Source organism: Meles meles, chromosome 5 (genome assembly GCF_922984935.1).
Source record: "Meles meles chromosome 5, mMelMel3.1 paternal haplotype, whole genome shotgun sequence".
Lineage (NCBI taxonomy): Eukaryota > Metazoa > Chordata > Mammalia > Carnivora > Mustelidae > Meles > Meles meles.
Window position 1 is genome coordinate 98,024,246 of NC_060070.1, and position 16,205 is coordinate 98,040,450.

Here is a 16,205-nt window from a genome sequence, read left to right on the forward strand (position 1 = left end):
AATTAAGTAAGTCATTAGCCTAGGCTCAAAGCAAGAACATGGTTTTGTAAGGTTTGATTGCTTCATGTGAGAAAAGTTGTATTTTAGTAGTGGATATATCTACCGGAGGAAGTGGAGATGATACAACACATCCTGTTAGGACACAGGATATCCTGGTGGGAATATCGTCATTGCATGCCTTAGTTTAAAAAAACAAAACAAAAAAACAAAAAACTTGCCTAGTATGACCAGGTTACCAAGTGATTAGGACTCTAAGTTATCTGGGTAACTTACAACTCATTGCTTTTTGTATATGCCGTGATATACTACCAGGTCACTTTCTGAACTGAAGCACTAATTTCCTCTTAAGCTGGGAGTCCTGTCCACTGACAGATCTACTGTCTGTCCTTTCTAAAAGTTGTCCTGCACCCAGGAGGATAACCCCTTCCCTGGCGTAGTCCACACCCAACAACTGATGGATATGGGAACTGTAAATTCCAAGCCACTTCCCTCCTACTCAGAAGAGTTGTCTTAGTTGTACTAAGCTTCCTGAAGAATTATCTGAGCCCTCTGTTGTGATTATATCAGGATCCAACTTTTCCATACATCCACTGCTGCTTTTGTCTCTACCTCCACAGGTAGGTGTCAATCTGGTGATTGTTCTCCAATAAACATTCTGCGTGCTAATCTCCATCTGAATATGCTTATCTTGTTGCATAAACTACATGCAGCATTCATTACACACAGTCTGTGGTTCAGACCTCTTTAAGGAAGCTGTCTAGGATATTACCTCTGATCAATCCTGGTAAGATGCTCCTTTCTTTCCGTGATAGATCCAGAATTAAAATCACAAATGAGTAGTCATAGTTATTCCACCAAAGCTATGAATTCTGGCTTTAATACGTGGTTCCATTTAATTGGTTTCTAACCCTATGTATGGAAACTTTCAGAAAATCTCTGCCTAGCAGCTGTGATTGCCTCTTCAACCCTGCTGTACTCTATCAGCTCCTTTCTAGCCACATCCAACGCATTGTTCATGGAAGAGCTCAACTCTCGTATTCCTTTTAAAATATGATTCAGTCTTACTGGTCACCTAATTTATAGTCTCGTTGATCTCTCCTGCCTTTACACTTTAGCACCTGAATGTTTTCATTCTTACATTAGGTTCTGAGATTTCCTTTGTAGTTGCCTTTAATCCACAGTAATATAATCTCTGAAATCAGAGTCTATACTTTCCATTTATTCTAAAATTTCTTTAGAACCTCCTAGCTATGTGTGTTTGCTCTTCTGGAAACCAAGGAGTTTGGAGCCTATTGGACTTACTCCAGTGAGTTTGGACCCTGTTTGTACTAAGGGAGGTATACAGTTAAGAGCCGGTGCCTGGAGCTGTGCCATTTGCATTTGAATCTGTACTTAATTCAGTGCTTATTACTTTGGATGTTAGCTAATTTCTCTGAGTTTCAGACTCATTATCAATAAAATGGAGATGATAGCATTATTGGCGTCACAGAACTATTGATTTAAATGAGTTAATGTAACAAAGTTCTAAAAGAGTACCTGTCAACAGTAAGCACAATATACATGTCAGGCACAGCACTCACAATGCAAGAAAGCCTGTGATAGGTACTGAATTTTTATTGTTTTGTTTAAATAACATTTTCTATTTTAAGGTGACCAAGAGATAAATTTCAAAATGTTTTTCTTCACTTGCTTCCCACTTTCATCATTTGCATGAGGAGACGGTCCCTTAGATTCACTCTCCAGAGTGAGTGCTAAATAGAAATAGAAATTTCTAATTCTTGTACACTAGACTCATCCAAGCAAGGTTAAAGGGATCAGGATAAGGTTGCGGAGAAACCTGAGTGATACTTCTGGGAGATAATACGTATGCGGCTAATCACCTGGTACTTCTGAGACTGCCCTAACTTTGTTTTGTAGCACCTACTCTGCTCACACACCAGGTTTATAGTGGAAAGACAATTCTCTTTTTATGGAATGCCAGGGAACTGGGAAATAGGTTTGTCAATATTGGTTTATCTGGCAGGACCCCCTGACTTTGAATCTGGTGACATCTTGATTCTCAGATGAGAGTCTAGCCTCTCGGCTGCTGCCCAATGAAGACAGTTATGAATTGCCTCTATAACTTAGAGCTCGCTGTGCTGACAGTACTGGCCGGCAGCAGCATCAGCTTCAGCTGGGAGCTTGCAGGGGTCTCCACTGGCGACTTTTCCAGATCAGGATATCAGACAGTGGGGCCCAGGAATCTGTGTTTTAAAAAGTTCTTTGGCAGTTCTTTCAAGATTAAGAAGCACTGTCCTAGGGTACATTAGGAATGTCTGAGTTGGAATTGCTGCTCTGTCATTTAAAAACTATGTGATTTTGAGAAAGTTACTTACCACCTCTGTGCCTCCATTTCTTTTCTTTTCTTTTTTTTTTTTTAATTTTAAGATTTATTTATTTGAGAGAGAGAGAGAGGTTACACGCACACAGAGGGAGAGGGAGAAGAAGACCCTGCCAAGCAGGGAGCAGGATATGGGGATCTACCCTGGGACACTGGGATCATGACCTGAGCCAAATGCAGATGTTTAACTGACTGAGCCACCCAGGGGCCTCTGTGCCTCCATTTCTTCCTCTGTTAAGTCATAGATTTGTTTGGGAAGACCAAAGTTTTAGTATACTGAAAGTGAAGAGAACTTAATAAAAACTCAGTAAACACTATTACTATTATTGACATCATTGTTGCTGTTTAATTAATCTCACCATCTTTAGCATGTTGCTGGCTGACGGAACTACTCCTCTCCTGAGGGTGTTATGTACAGTAATGATTTCTTCTTGGACAGTTGCCAGTTCAGTGAGGAGAGTATTATATGGAACATATGGAACTGGAGTTGGTTTTGCCTGTGATCAGAAAATTAATTTAATTAGTCTTATTTCTTTTATATGTAATTCATCACTTATATTCCTAACAGACCTACAGCAATATGAATTTGTAGTTTATATTTACTAGACAATGATCTATAGGATTTTAAAATTAATGATTGGTCAATAGATTATTTTCCATTTCTCCAGTGTTAGTCTTTCGGGTTTCTGAATGTCATTTGACATTTTACAAGTGTATAGCATAAAACACTGGATATACTGTGACTGGGGTTTTTCAAATTTATTATTAGTACTTTGAGTCATGTAAAAGTACTTTTTAGGGCCATATTAGCCACAGTGGAAGATATCTTGACATTACACTGACTTCCCTTCCTTGGCTCCTATCCCAACCCATTTCCTGCAAGTGTTCTCTTTGGTTCTTAAATAAACCACTTGCACTCGAATACCGTCTAAAGGATGTGTCTAATCTAAGATATTAATTATTGAATACAAAGCCTCCAGTGTCTTCAACTCAGATTCTACCTTTTTCTCTTATGCCTATGAAAAAACATTAGCATTTGCATGCGTTTATGTAAGTATAAAATAGAATTAAAATCAGCTACAATCCAGAATTAATGACTATTCTTTTAATTTTTTTACCGTTTATCTTGCAACTAAGAAGAAAACTAAATGGCTTTAATATTTTAGGTTAACATTAATTCTATCGAGAGCAGCTTCTTTTGTGTGTGTACTATCTATTACATACACTTCATTCCTTTTGTTTAAAAAGTGGCAAAACATACATAGTATAATCTGAGTAGTATCTGTTTATTCCTCAAGTACCATAGGAACATTAGCAGTTTCTGAACAGATAGGATCCAAACCCCATACCTTGCTCAAATTTAGTAGTTATTTCATTCATTTTATATCCACATAAAATAGGAATGGGAAAAAGGCATAAATATGGAATCCAGAAGACCCTTCTAGAGACTATTTCCTATGGATATCATTTCCTCAAAAACACAGTCCTATGGTGCTATTTTCCTCCATACTTCAGATAGCCCTTGTCTATACTCGAGGAAAGGTAGGAAATGACCAGAATCCCTTTCCCATATCCAAATTAAATTTTCCTTGTTCCTCCGAACTCTGCTCCAGTGAAAGTCATGACATATTGCTCTACTATCTTGTTTCTGAACATTAATTCTCCTATAACGTTTTCCTATCACTTCCTCCCATTCATTGAAATTGGGCCTTCTGGTTTTTTGGTGTTTTTTTTTTTTAAGATTTTATTTATTTATTTATTTATTTTTTTTTTTGAGAGAGAGAGAGAGAGAGAGCATGAACTGGGGCAGGGAGGGGCAGAGAAAGAGTAAGAAGTAGACTCTCTGCGGAATAGGGAGACCCATGCGGGGCTTGATCCCAGGACTCTGAGATCATGACCTGAGCTAACACACATGTTTAACTGATTGAAGCATCCAGGTGCCCTGAAATTGGGCCTTCTGAAACAAATTCATCCTGTCTATATCTATTTCTGCAGTCAACTCAAAGGACTTCAGCATTCACATGGATAGTTCCAGCCATCTGCTATCTCAGGCCCTTGAATTTTTTTCTCTCTTAGACCTCTCCTTCAAGTCTCATTAGTCTCCACCATGGTGGTCACATGGTGGCCTGTATTTAATAATCACGCTAAATGCCAAATCACCTGGTCAAACTTTTCCCTGCCTGATCAGAATTTCCTACTTTTCCAGATTGCTAAGATCAATCACTCTATTTTCAACATAATCTAGTCTTCTCGCTCTTTTTTCATTTTCTCTATTTTCCCTCTCTCCTTTTTTCTGTTCATGTTCTCTCTCTCTCTCTCTTTTTCAGATTTTATTTATTTATTTGACTGAGAGAGACACACAGTGAGAGAGGGAATACAAGCAGGGAGAGTGGGAAAGAGAGAAGCAGGCCTCTCACTGAGCAGGGAGCCTGATGTGTGCCCCGATCCCAGGACTCTGGGATTATGAACTGAGCCAAAGGCAGACACTTAATAATTGAGCCACCCAGGTGCCCCTAATCACGTTCTCTTATTTCAACAAATTCCTTGCTAAAATATTGAATCCTTACCCACGCATTGCCAGGAATGTCCCCACTTTGGGTGAGACCACAAATTTCCCTGCCCACACAGAGTCAGATGAGCAATGGCAGAAAAATATTCCACAAAACACCAGGTATTGGTATCATACAAAATCCTGATGTCTAATCTCAAACAGTCCCTTAATTTTGCTCATCAATTCTACTTATTTTACCTGGTTAGTTCACTTTGTCTTTCTTCACAATGTTATTGCAGAATTTGTGCACTCTACCCCAATTACATTGACCTCTCTCAATAGATTTTGCTATGTCCTACTTTCCCCAGTAAAGAGACACTCTCTGATGGCAGCTGTTTCAGCTTCTCTTGGTCAGTCTCCTAATCTGCTTCTATCTGTTCTCATTCTTTTCTCCTTAACACTTGTGGTACTACAGAACAGATCATACTTTCTTGTTTTTTTAACCATCTTATGGAGGTATAATTGACTGTAAAAGCTATACATGTTTAATGTATACAATTCAATGAGTTTGGGTAAGTATACACTTGTGAAACCATCATCACCATCAATATAAACAAACAAAAGAACACAAACATATGAATCACCTCTCTAAGTTTCCTCCTGCTCCCTTTCCTATAACTATTGTTAATATTTTGTGTATCTTATAAAAGCATTTAACATAAGATTCACCCTCTTGGCAAATTTAAAACGATATCCACATGCAAAATAATGAAATTAGATCCTTATATCACACCATACATTAAAATCAACTTACAATGGACCTGAAAGGTCCTATAAGACCTAAAATCGTAAAACTCCTAGAAGAAAACATAAGTAAAAAGTTCCTGACATTGGTCTTGGCAAGCACAGACAATGAAAGAAAAAAATAAGCAAGTAGGATTGTATCAAACTAAAAAGCTTCTGCATAGCAAGAAAACAATAAAAAAGATGAAAAGGTAACTTAATGAATGGGAAAAATAATTGAATCTATATATCTGATAAGGAATTAATATAGAAGGAACTTGTATAACTAACAAAAACAAAACAAAACAAAATACCTGATTTTAAAAATACACAAAGAACCTAAACAGACATTTTCCCAAAAGACTTCTAAATGACCAATGGCTATATGAAAAGTTCTTAACCTCATTAATCATCAAGGGAATGAAAATCAAAACCACAATGATATATCACCTCACACCTGTTAAGATGGTTATTATTAAAAACAAAATTTCAAATGTTGCAAGGGATGTAGAGAAAAGGGAACCTTCAATATACTGTTGGTGGGAATGAAAAATGGTTAACCCATAATGGAAAATAGTATCCCCAAAAAAGTAAAAACAGGTCGTTCTTTCAAAAGCTATTTCTCCCCAGTGTTGTTTACTCCATTATCTTCCACATTTCCCCAAATCTTACATTACTCATTACCCTTCCACTACAACTTCAACCAATTCATTCTCCTTCCCACTTATTCATGATCATGTTGCTTGTAACTTAATAAGCAGACAAAACTTTTCATTTATTTCACTTCCCCGTTCATTTGCTGTACTTTCTATTTGCCTTCCCTATCAAAATTCCTGAAAATGTTGCCAGTTCTCACGGCCTAGTTGTTAGTCATTGTTTTCTACCCAGAGTCTAAAAAGAGAATATACCATACTGTTTATTTTTATTGGACAAATAGCAACAGTTTATTATTTCCTTTAGCTAGGATTCATGTTTAAATTTTATGCAATGAATTTATGTTTGGGGCTTAATTTGTCTTATGATGTTTTCTTTTAAAATTCTTAAGCCTTAATTTTCTGAGCAAACTTTCTGTAACCATGCAAATATTCCAATAACTATCTGTCTATGGAATGTATACCAGTTGTTTTATCAATGTCTTCAACACTCATATTTTTCCTTTGTATTCTTGGCCAGTAAGTAGACGAGGCTCTGATTCCGCTTACTGGGAGGAGTTCTTGTTACCTACTTTTTCATCTGGACTTTTAACTCTGATACTGATTCCTTCTTTCACATGGCAGCCTGGGCCAGGCTGTCTCCTAGAACATGTACTAAGTGACCTAGACCAGCCTAGTACTGATTAGGTCTTAAAGGCAAAATTTGCTTTCTCACTGTCTTTCTCCTTTCTCTCTGATGGTGGATTTACTTCAGCTCAGCTTTTCCTTACTGTGAAGTGTGAAGGTCCTGTCTCCCCATTGGAGGAATAAAATGGAAAGAGAACCAAAGGGGAAGAAGGAGAACTCTTTTTAAGACTGTACTTCTTACAGCATACTGGAGAATTATTGGGTGTTGAATGAGAGCTCTACCTGATTCATCTTTGAGGAAGAGGTGTGAGTGAGAAGACCCAAATCAGCACCCCAATTGTCAGATGTATATAGATTTTCTTTTATTTATAAAATTAAATGTATTCCATTTTTAACTTCTCTTACCTGGCACAAGAAAACATAAAAATCATTCATTTTCTATACCAAAGCTATTGACTTCAGTTCATCATAAAAATATTTTGAGTACATGGGACGCCTGGGTGGCTCAGTCATTAAGTGTCTGCCTTTGGCTCAGGTCATGATCTCATGGTCCTGGGATGGAGCCCCAGTGGGGTTCCCTGCTCAGTGAGGAGCCTGCTTTTCCCTCTACCTCTGCCTGCTGCTCCCCTTTCCTGTGCTCTCTCCCTGTCTCTGACAAATAAATAAAGCTTAAAAAGTATCTTTTGGGTAAATTAAAAAATGATTTTTTATATCATTGAAGCTATTTAGAGGTACACATTGTTGGGTGACCATAAAATATTAAAGACATTCCTTATGCCTCTGAGTGTTTTGTTTTTATTTCGTGATTGTTGAAGTTCTTGTCTTTAATGAGTAGTGAGGTGCAGACCTCATAGTCCATTGCTTACAGCTCTTCACATTTCTCTTCTTCTTGTTCACACCTTGCATTTCATATTTAATTTTGATGTGTTCAATTCTTGTTATAGTCACAGATCAGAGGGTTCAATTGGGATATTGATAAAATACTTTCTTTTCTGGGTTAAAAAAAATCCAAACACTATTTTTCCCATTTAGTTTATGGAGAATGCATGGTATTTATAAGGAAGTTATTCCTGCTTTATAGTTTTAGCTTTGTGTGTGTGTGTGTGTGTGTGTGTGTGTGTGTGTGTATTTTTTAGGTTGTTATTTCAATCTCCTTAGTTAAGGTATGGTGTAATACTAGTTTTAGGTGTTCAATGTACTAATTCAACACTTCCATACAATACCCCTTGTTCATCACAACAAGTGTACACCTCAATCCCCATCACCTTTTTCTCCCACCCCCTACCCTCTCCCCTCTGATAACTAACAGTTTTTTCTCTATAAGAGTCTCTTTTCTCTAAAGTTAAGAGTCTCTCTCTCCCTTTTTTCCCCTTTGCTCCTTTGTTTGTTTCTTAAATTCTATATATGAGTGAAATCACATGGTATGTGTCTTTCCCTAACTGGCTTATTTCATTTAGCATAATACTCTCTAGTTCCATCCATGTTGTTTTGAATTATCCAGAGGAGCTATAATGAAATTGGCATGATCCCATGAAGCCAAACTGGCTAGGTTTACTTTCAGGGTCTGCCACTTCCCAGTTATCTGTCATTGCCACATGACTTCACCTCCCTCTGCTTTGGTTCTTTTCTCTGCAATGTGAAATTAAGAATAGTACTTGCCTACTAGAGCAGGTGAGACCGGGGTGAGTAATGGGCATAGCATCCTCACAACAGTGTCTGTAACAAAATGAATTCTATGGGGGTAGCTCTTATCCTTTTCTATCAAGTAATTATAAAACATACAATCCTCACATACTCGTATAATCCAAATAGGCAGGAAACCAGCAGCAACAGCCAAATACAAGAAGTATTTCATTGTCATCCCTGAGAAGAAAACATAAATTTAGATTACTGTCAATTCCTGGGATTATGTTTTATCATAAACCTGTTTTCAATCATCTTTTGCAGTATACTTGCATTTTCTGCAAAAAGAGACCCACAGTATCAAAACAAAGTTGCATATGTTAGTGGACCAACAGAGAAAGACAGAACTTTGATTGGGAGAATGATAGATTTCATGTCTTAATCTCTAGAACATTTGAATATGTTACATTACCTGACAAAAGAGAATTAAGGTAGCAGATGGAATTCAAATTGCTTATCAGCTGACTTCAAAGTAGGGAGATTGGGGCACATGGGTAACTCAGTTGGTTAGGTGCACAACTCTTGATTTCAACTTAGATGATGATCTCAAGGTTCTGAGATAGAGCACTACATTGAGCTCCATGCTCAGTGGGGAGTCTGCTTAAGATTCCTCTCTTTCCTCCCCCCAACTTGCGAGCATACATGCACACACATACTTTCTGTCTAAAACAAATAAATCTTAAGAAAAATAAATAAATAAATAAAGCAGGGAGATTATCCTGGATCATCCATGCAAGTTTATAAGGGTACTTAAATGTGGAAGAGGGAACCAATATCAGTGATGAATCATGACAAAAACTAGATCCACCATTGCTTTGAAGACGAAGGAAAGGAACATGAGCCAGAGAATGTGGGCAATCTCTGGAAGCAGTAAAAGGCAAGGGAATGGATTCTTCCCTGGTGCCTCCTAGTTGAATCTTGATTTTAGGCCACTCGGTGAGACAATTTGGAGTTTTGACCTCCACAACTGTAAATTTGTATTGTTTTAAGACACTACGTTTATAGTAATTTGTTACAGTAATAACAGGAAACTAGTATAAAACACAAGATTATATTTGACCTCTATTGCCTATAGAGAAGACATGTGATCATAGTCCTAGTAATTTGTATACATGACTTAGAGATATTCTGTATATATGATCACTCTAAGAATGGTTGTCATTGTGAGTCAGGCAAATCAGAGTTAATATACCTTCTCCTTTATTTCTGTTTGATAAGGTTGCTGACTCTAGAGTGTGGAGGCCAAGAAAAACAAGGCTGTACCCACCTCGAGAATAGCCCGGACATAAGTACAGCCATCTTGGCAAAACAAAAGCTGGCACCTTGCACCCCCTCTCCACCAGCTCCCCTCCCCTCGGTAGTATTTGTGACATTTCTCAGCCTCCCCTGGATGCCCTAAAAGAAAAACAAATAATTAACTTGCAGAGATCACAATCCTGAAGACAGGAGTCTCCCTTGGTTTACAAATGTCCTAGTGATTTACAACAAAGAAGCTATCTTTTCAATAGCCCAATTTCCAGAGATAAATAACTCAATTCCTCAAGCCCTAATGTCGCCCTCCCCACCAAAAAACTGAAGGAGGCTGAGGCAGAAGGAAATGTAAATACAGTTAAATTTTTTCTAAACCTGAATCTCACTACTGAGGACACTTAATGACCCACTGATATACATCTAAAGGGTCTCACAAGAAGATTTTTATTATTGGTAATGAATAACCTTTTCCCCCAGACAACAGCTAGCCCCTCAAGGTCCTGGAGACCTCGCTTCCAAAATTCCTTAGAGATTTTCATCATCCATAACCCCCTTTGTACTCACCCACCACCCAGTCCACCCCTACTCTGCCTTTAAAAACTCTGACTGTAATCTGGCTCGGGGTCCAAGTCCCTACTCCGCTGCGTGGGCTATACTTGGGCCCAAGCTTAAGCTTGTCAAATAAACCTCGCTGTGTGACTTGCATTATTGAGAGTGTTCTTTGTCTAATTGAGGGGTGGTTGACTCCGTACCCTAACAAGAGTATTAAATTTATTAGTATAGGTTGTTAAATTTGGTTAGCACCTTCTTTTAACAATCTGCCATGCTTATTTCTGAATTCATCCTGCTGAGTGGAAAGCATTAAAAAGCCAACAGTTTTGCTCTTATTTTAAAGAAAAATTTCAAAGAACAGGTTAAATGACTTGGGCTGAATAATATACATAATATGATTTGCTGTTGTTCTCAAGCTTCTCCTGCCCATTGCTGAAGAAGGGAATTCTGTAAATCAATTCTTTCAGGAAACATGAACATGAAAACAATCTCCTCTTTATCACTCCTTTTTGTTTTTTCAACTCTTTCTTTCCCTTCCTTTCTTTCTTCTCCCAAAATGTCACATACTTCCAAACCTTCAGATTTATAGTAATATAGCAACATGGATAATGACATATGAATACCATTCTTTTACTTAATCCTCAAAAAGTCCAGTAAAACAGATATTTTCCACCTGTGTTAACTGAAGAAAAAATAAAATAAAAAAGAGCTTCTGCAATATAGTAGATTGATATATATATATATATTTATCATACACACGTTAATATTTATACCCATCCACAATGAAGTGTTGTTATTCAAGTTGTTCCCCATTATGAAGCTGCCTATAACTTTTGTTCCTGCATTTTCTGACTGGAAATATGGGGTGATGGTGTGTGTGCTCATTGTCTTAATGGTTACAGTGCTTTCTTGACTATACAATAACAGATATCTTAATTACACCTCAAAAAATTGTTATAAAAGATTTAAGAAATAAAGAGTTATCCATTTCATATGCATCAGACAACTGACATTAACAATTTAGATTTTGTCTTTCCAGTATTTTTCTCCTTATATTCAAATTTAATACTTAAATTTATACCTAAGCAAATAATTTATATAAAATATTTTATCCCATTTTTTCCCAGATTTTCAATTAGTATACATATATACTATATATATCATATTTTATACTATACTTCATCATACATTATACTATACTTCATCATTATTATTATTTATGTATATTTTAACACCAAGCCATTTTTAGGATTTTTCTTATGAATAACCATAGGATTTGTGCTCTAAAATTGAAATCAATTGAAATCTTTAGACTTATTTTTTAGATAACATAGATGTAATTTTATTTCTAAGATTACCTGATAGATAATAGTGTTTAATAAATAGTTAATGAATGAATTGGTTTTGGTACAGTTGAAATAATTGGTTAATTCAGACACACACATACACACACATGTATCTGTTAATTCACTTTAGTGCAATATAATAAAACTCATTCTGATCCTGGAGTTAAAATACTACTGTTTTATCCTAGGATCTCCTATTATCTATGATGCTGGCAAATACACAAGTTCTCTGAAAATCAACTTCCTTTTGTTTAGAATGAATCCAATACGTTGGAGATACAAATGACGTATCAGGAATATATAACACAACCAGATCTTTAACATTTAATTTTTTTTATTCAGAATGCTGCAATCTGCTTAATTGGCTTTATATTCCAAGTTTAAAAGCATATCATATTTTATAAATGAAATCTAATTAATTCTGATAGAAGACCTTTGAAAACATACAGTACTGCCCATATTATCATAAATATATAAATACACCCTGGAAATTTTACACATAAATATAACAACTTTCAACTGTCATAACAGGGTGAAAAATCATTATTTTATGTCATAAGATGCATAACGAATTTGACATAATCCTGTGTAGTGATGATTTAATGCCAGTATTTGTATCCTATGCAAGAATTGAGAGCAATCACAAGTAACTCTTGCAACTCTTGAGAATGATTGCATGACAATTAGTATCAGTGGGAATTATAATTAACTTAGCATTTTTGGCTCCTCCAAAGAACTTTGAGTTGTTTTCAGTAGCATATGATTTATTAATAACTAGCTAAAGCTCCTTGGTGTCTCGGTGTTAAATATCTTATATTTATTATTGATATATAATTGACATACAATATTATATTGGTTTCAGGTATACAACATAATGATTTGTAAAATAGTAAAATATTGTAAAATAATCAATGTAAATAGTCCTTGTAAAATAGTCAATGACAATTGTCAAATGACAATAAGTCCTCTTGCAAAATTAATACAGTATTATTAACTACATTCCCTCAGACTTATTTATTTTATATCCGGAAATTTGTACTTCTTAATCCCCTTCACCCATTTCACCTTTCCAACTGACCCCTCACTACCTCCCCTCTGGCAACCACCAATCTATTCTTTGTATCTTTGACTTTGGGTTTTGTTTTGTTTGTTTTGGTTTTCAGATTTTGCATAAAAGACAGATAAGGAGATATTTGTCCTTCTTTGACTTATTTTACTTTGCAAAGTTAAGGGCAAACTAAGGACAAACTCAAAGTTAAGGGCAGCTTTTTGAGTCCCAGTTTTGGTTTGAGGTTTATGAATAGGTCAAATGTGCACACTCAACCAAAAACTCCTCAGAGAACAGAAACTATGAGGAAAATAAGAGGATATCTTTGTTTATTTAAGAGTCAAACATACACTTGGAGCAACTGAATCAGAACATGAAGGTAAAGGTTAACACGGGGGCAGCAATAGTGTATGTTAAGCATTTTTGAATGAGGCTTGAATTCAGGCCATTATAAAGGTATCTTTTTTGGTCAAGAATTACCATGAAGTACAGACTTTGGGGTCTGGGCTACTCCTCACAGACAGAGTTCTAGAGTCAGGCTGAAACAAGCAATAGGCAGATATTTTGGCAAACAAGGAATACTGCAGATATAATACTACACAAAGGTGCAGACACAGAGGTTAGGATTGGAGAGCATGACAGAGGTAGAGTAGAGGTTGTAGGGATGGAAAAATAAGTGGGTCTAGGGTAAGAGGTTCTGGGGACCCAGACTGAGGCATCTTCACTAGAGAATTAGAACAGCATTGATCCCAGGGCCTGGACAAGAGCTAAAACCTCCAGAATGGTCTGAGGACTACAAACTTAGAAATCAAGTAGGTTATTTTAACCAAGGAATTATGGATGCATATACTCATGGAAGGACAGCTTTTCTGAAAAGAAATACTATGGGAGCAACAGAAATATCACCTTCAGTACCAGTATATCAGTATCAGTACTTACTTATCACAATTATTTCACGTGCAATAGGCAATTTTAAGCCAAACTCTTAAAATGTTTTCCAATAATAATACCAGAAACTTGATGCACTGGTTATTTAAATTTATTTTCCTTACACTTCTGTTTTTTTTTTTTTTTATTATACTTCATCTTAATATATAGGCAGAACATGGATATTTGCAAGTTAATATTTAGCAGGAGGAAAGATCAAGAATGAAGGAGAAAACTGAGAATTGATTACTGCTTCTAACATGCCCTTGGGAAGACATTCTCACATATTAACTGGTTAGACAAAGACCTTCCCAGAAAGCATGAAGTCCCTTCCTTGCCTGACACAAAGAAGTCATAAGAATAAGCTGTATAAGGAATACATCATGCCTTTTTTTATCTTTGCATCTGTGAATTTGTCAATTTAGAAAAAATTACTAAGGTAAAAAATTATATTTACTAAATTCCATAAATTTCAGTATACAAATTGATAAATTTGTGAATATGTATACACATGTGCAACCACAACCAGAGCAACCAAGAGGACCCTTCATTCCCCCGTTCAGTCAATAAGTCCCAAGAATAAAAACCGTTCTGATTTCCATAATGGAGGGTTAATTTTATCAATCTGAAATTTCATATGGGTAGAATATGTGTTTTTGGTGTTTAACCTTTCCCCCTTAATATTATGCCTATGAGATTCATCCATGTGGCATGTAAAATTTATTTTTGTTAATACCTGTGCAGTATTCTACTGTATGTAGACAATATAATATAATATATTATAGATATATTATATATATATAGATAATATAATATAGACAGAGATAGAGGGCTACTGTTTGCTTGAGTATGACTAACTGATTATTTTGGCAACAGTGTCACATAATTTCTGAAATAGAAGATACCTATCTCGGTACTTTAGAATCTATGTAACTAGTTAGTAGTCAGCCCTACATGAAAAAGAGTTTTCCTTCACCCTACTACAAGATATTTATGGGAATGATCTGAATTATTAATATTACCTTACATTTGTATGTATAAGTTTATCAATCCCCTTATTAATATCACAGAAATAACAAGCATTTACTTTTAGATTTTAATGGATGGTGTTAAGGTAAGGCCATATATAATCTTTTATTTAACATTTTAACAATAGGATAAGGTACTCATTTATCATTAACCTCAATTTTCAAGGAAGTAAACTAACATTTAAAGGCATAATATAACTTACCCAAGTTCCCACAGTTTGTAAAATTCAGTGTCCTGAATAAGAACCAGATATTTGGCTTCATGGTGTGCTCTTGCCTTCAAACAATACTCTGCAGGGACAATTTGCTCTATGAGGAAGTCAGTTCAAAAAAAAATTCTTGTAAGAGATCCAGAGATTAAGGGCATGAACGTATAATAATCAGAACAAATCTAAAGACTGTGAAGATTGCAAGTCATGATTGTGGATGTATTTCTAGTTTAGGATCTGGACAACGTCATCAACAGACCTCACCAGTCATAAACTTCTACATGTTGAACAAGTTGCAAAGATTAGCTGCATGATTCAGTGGAGCCACAATCAGATAACAAGAACACAGAAAGGGAAAGTGGCCCCATGGCCCAGTAAGAGAGGAAATTTATCAGCCTTATAATCATTCAATAAATATTTATTGAGGTTTTACCAGGAATCCTGCCTTCTTGTAGATTCTGAGATCACATAAAATAACCAAACATAAACTACACAATCTTACGAAGTTTGAGTTTCTGGGAATGAAAAGATAGTCTGTTTTTCTTCAGGAAAATAGGAAATTGTTCAATGGAAAACCACCAACAATATGGGAGCATTCAATTAGAAATTTGTTCAGAAGTTATGTGGAAACAACTAACTGAAAAGTCTGAATATAATAAGTCTTATTATACTACGTACTAAATAGTAAAATATGAAAGGCTTCAGATATTATTTGACCTAAATGACAATAAATAAATAGGACTTCAACAACAAAGAAGGATGGCACAGACAGAACTCATCTATGATAGTAGAAAAAACACTCTGACACTAGGTATAATCAGATGGTTTTGATTTATTATTCTGAAAACTTGGGAAATGTCTGTATTTATGAGTGTGTGGCCATTCATATTAAAGTTTCTATCTATATGACTGACTGGTATCTTTTCCTTTTTCTCTTTTTTCCCTATTGTGGAGTTTGCCTTTGTTCTCTAGAAGAAAGGAGACATTATTATTTAATAATAATGTTTTCCTCAGATCTTTCCTGAGAAAGGCCAGTTGAATATCTACAGTGAACAAAATAAAGTAAAAAGTGTGTAGTCACGAGTTATTTTGTGTTGTGTGTTGAGGTGGGGGATATGAAATAAAAAAATAACAGATTGGAGGCTCTTAAGACAGAATTTTCTGGTCTTGCCAAAGAGTTCGTAATGAATACGTGGAAACAGTCTGCAGAAAAGGAGGACTATATAC

General features: G+C 35.8%; 1 protein-coding gene across 3 annotated transcripts in view; it reads right to left on the reverse strand.

The window, feature by feature from the left end:
- CRISP1 (cysteine rich secretory protein 1) overlaps positions 1-15,141 on the reverse strand; it is a 28,756-nt gene extending 13,615 nt beyond the window's left edge. Inside the window, exons 1-3 of one of the 3 annotated variants that reach the window (XM_046005923.1) lie at positions 14,973-15,141; positions 8,730-8,797; positions 2,740-2,877 (exon numbers count right to left, since the gene is read on the reverse strand). In XM_046005923.1, coding sequence (XP_045861879.1) covers positions 2,740-2,877; positions 8,730-8,797; positions 14,973-15,033 — 267 coding nt within the window. In that variant the 5' untranslated portion in view covers positions 15,034-15,141. Of the gene's footprint in view, positions 1-2,739; positions 2,878-8,729; positions 8,798-9,884; positions 9,902-14,972 lie in introns of those variants that run through there. The other 2 variants (XM_046005924.1, XM_046005925.1) reach the window with 2 other exon arrangements.
- Positions 15,142-16,205: the final 1,064 nt, after the last annotated feature.